The 631-nt window shown below is 62.0% G+C and overlaps 1 protein-coding gene across 1 annotated transcript in view; it reads right to left on the bottom strand.

Moving 5' to 3' along the window:
- Window positions 1–203: 203 nt before the first annotated feature.
- Window positions 204–631, bottom strand: part of R3HCC1L (R3H domain and coiled-coil containing 1-like) — a 5,196-nt gene continuing 4,768 nt past the window's right edge. The window contains exons 5-6 of the mRNA XM_009867214.1: window positions 420–560; window positions 204–259 (exon numbers count right to left, since the gene is read on the bottom strand). Of these exons, the coding sequence (XP_009865516.1) occupies window positions 204–259; window positions 420–560 (197 nt within the window). The remainder of the gene's footprint in view (window positions 260–419; window positions 561–631) is intronic.

Genomic DNA, 631 nt, shown 5'->3' with positions numbered 1-631 from the left:
CCTCACGGCGACGGCATCCGTACAGCATCAACCAGCCTGCATGTGTCCTGCTCGGCCCTTTCGGGTAGAGGATCCCCAGTGCTTTTGGACACAGTGCAAGATCTGTCCCATCTCTGAGACGCAGCATGCCCTGCCTGCTCACAAAATGGAGCCCAGGCACCCCAGGGGGGTTCCCAGGAGGGCTGAAGGTGCAGCCTTCCAATTCAGTCCCGGCCCTCCCAGGCATCTTCCCGCTGCTTGTTCTCCAGGCGCTTTCTCTCTGCAGAGACAAAAGGAGAGTCAACCCCATATCCCCATCACTCCACATCCCCCCCACTTCCCTGCAGAGCCCACCCCCTCCCACTCATCACCTTGTGAGAAGTGGCACCCCCATGGAAGGTCCCCCCACACCACAACCCGCAAGAGCATCCAAATCTGACCCCGGGCTTCTTGCAGCTTTCTCCGCTCCGCATCTCGCTGGGCTGGTGTCAGGTTGCTGCGTACCCCTAGGGCGCCGATCACCAGCCGCCTGGCCAAGGCAGCGGACGTTTCGGGGCGCTCCTTGGCTGGCTGCAGATAGTCTGGGTGAATGGAGACAGAAGACATCAGTAGGGGCACTTGGGGAGGGACGGGGCAGCCGGCCCGGGCTTAA

This window comes from Apaloderma vittatum, unplaced genomic scaffold, assembly GCF_000703405.1.
Source record: "Apaloderma vittatum isolate BGI_N311 unplaced genomic scaffold, ASM70340v1 scaffold24683, whole genome shotgun sequence".
NCBI classification, from domain to species: Eukaryota; Metazoa; Chordata; class Aves; order Trogoniformes; family Trogonidae; genus Apaloderma; species Apaloderma vittatum.
Note: the sequence above shows the minus strand (reverse complement) of the source record. Positions and strands in the feature narration are given on the sequence as shown.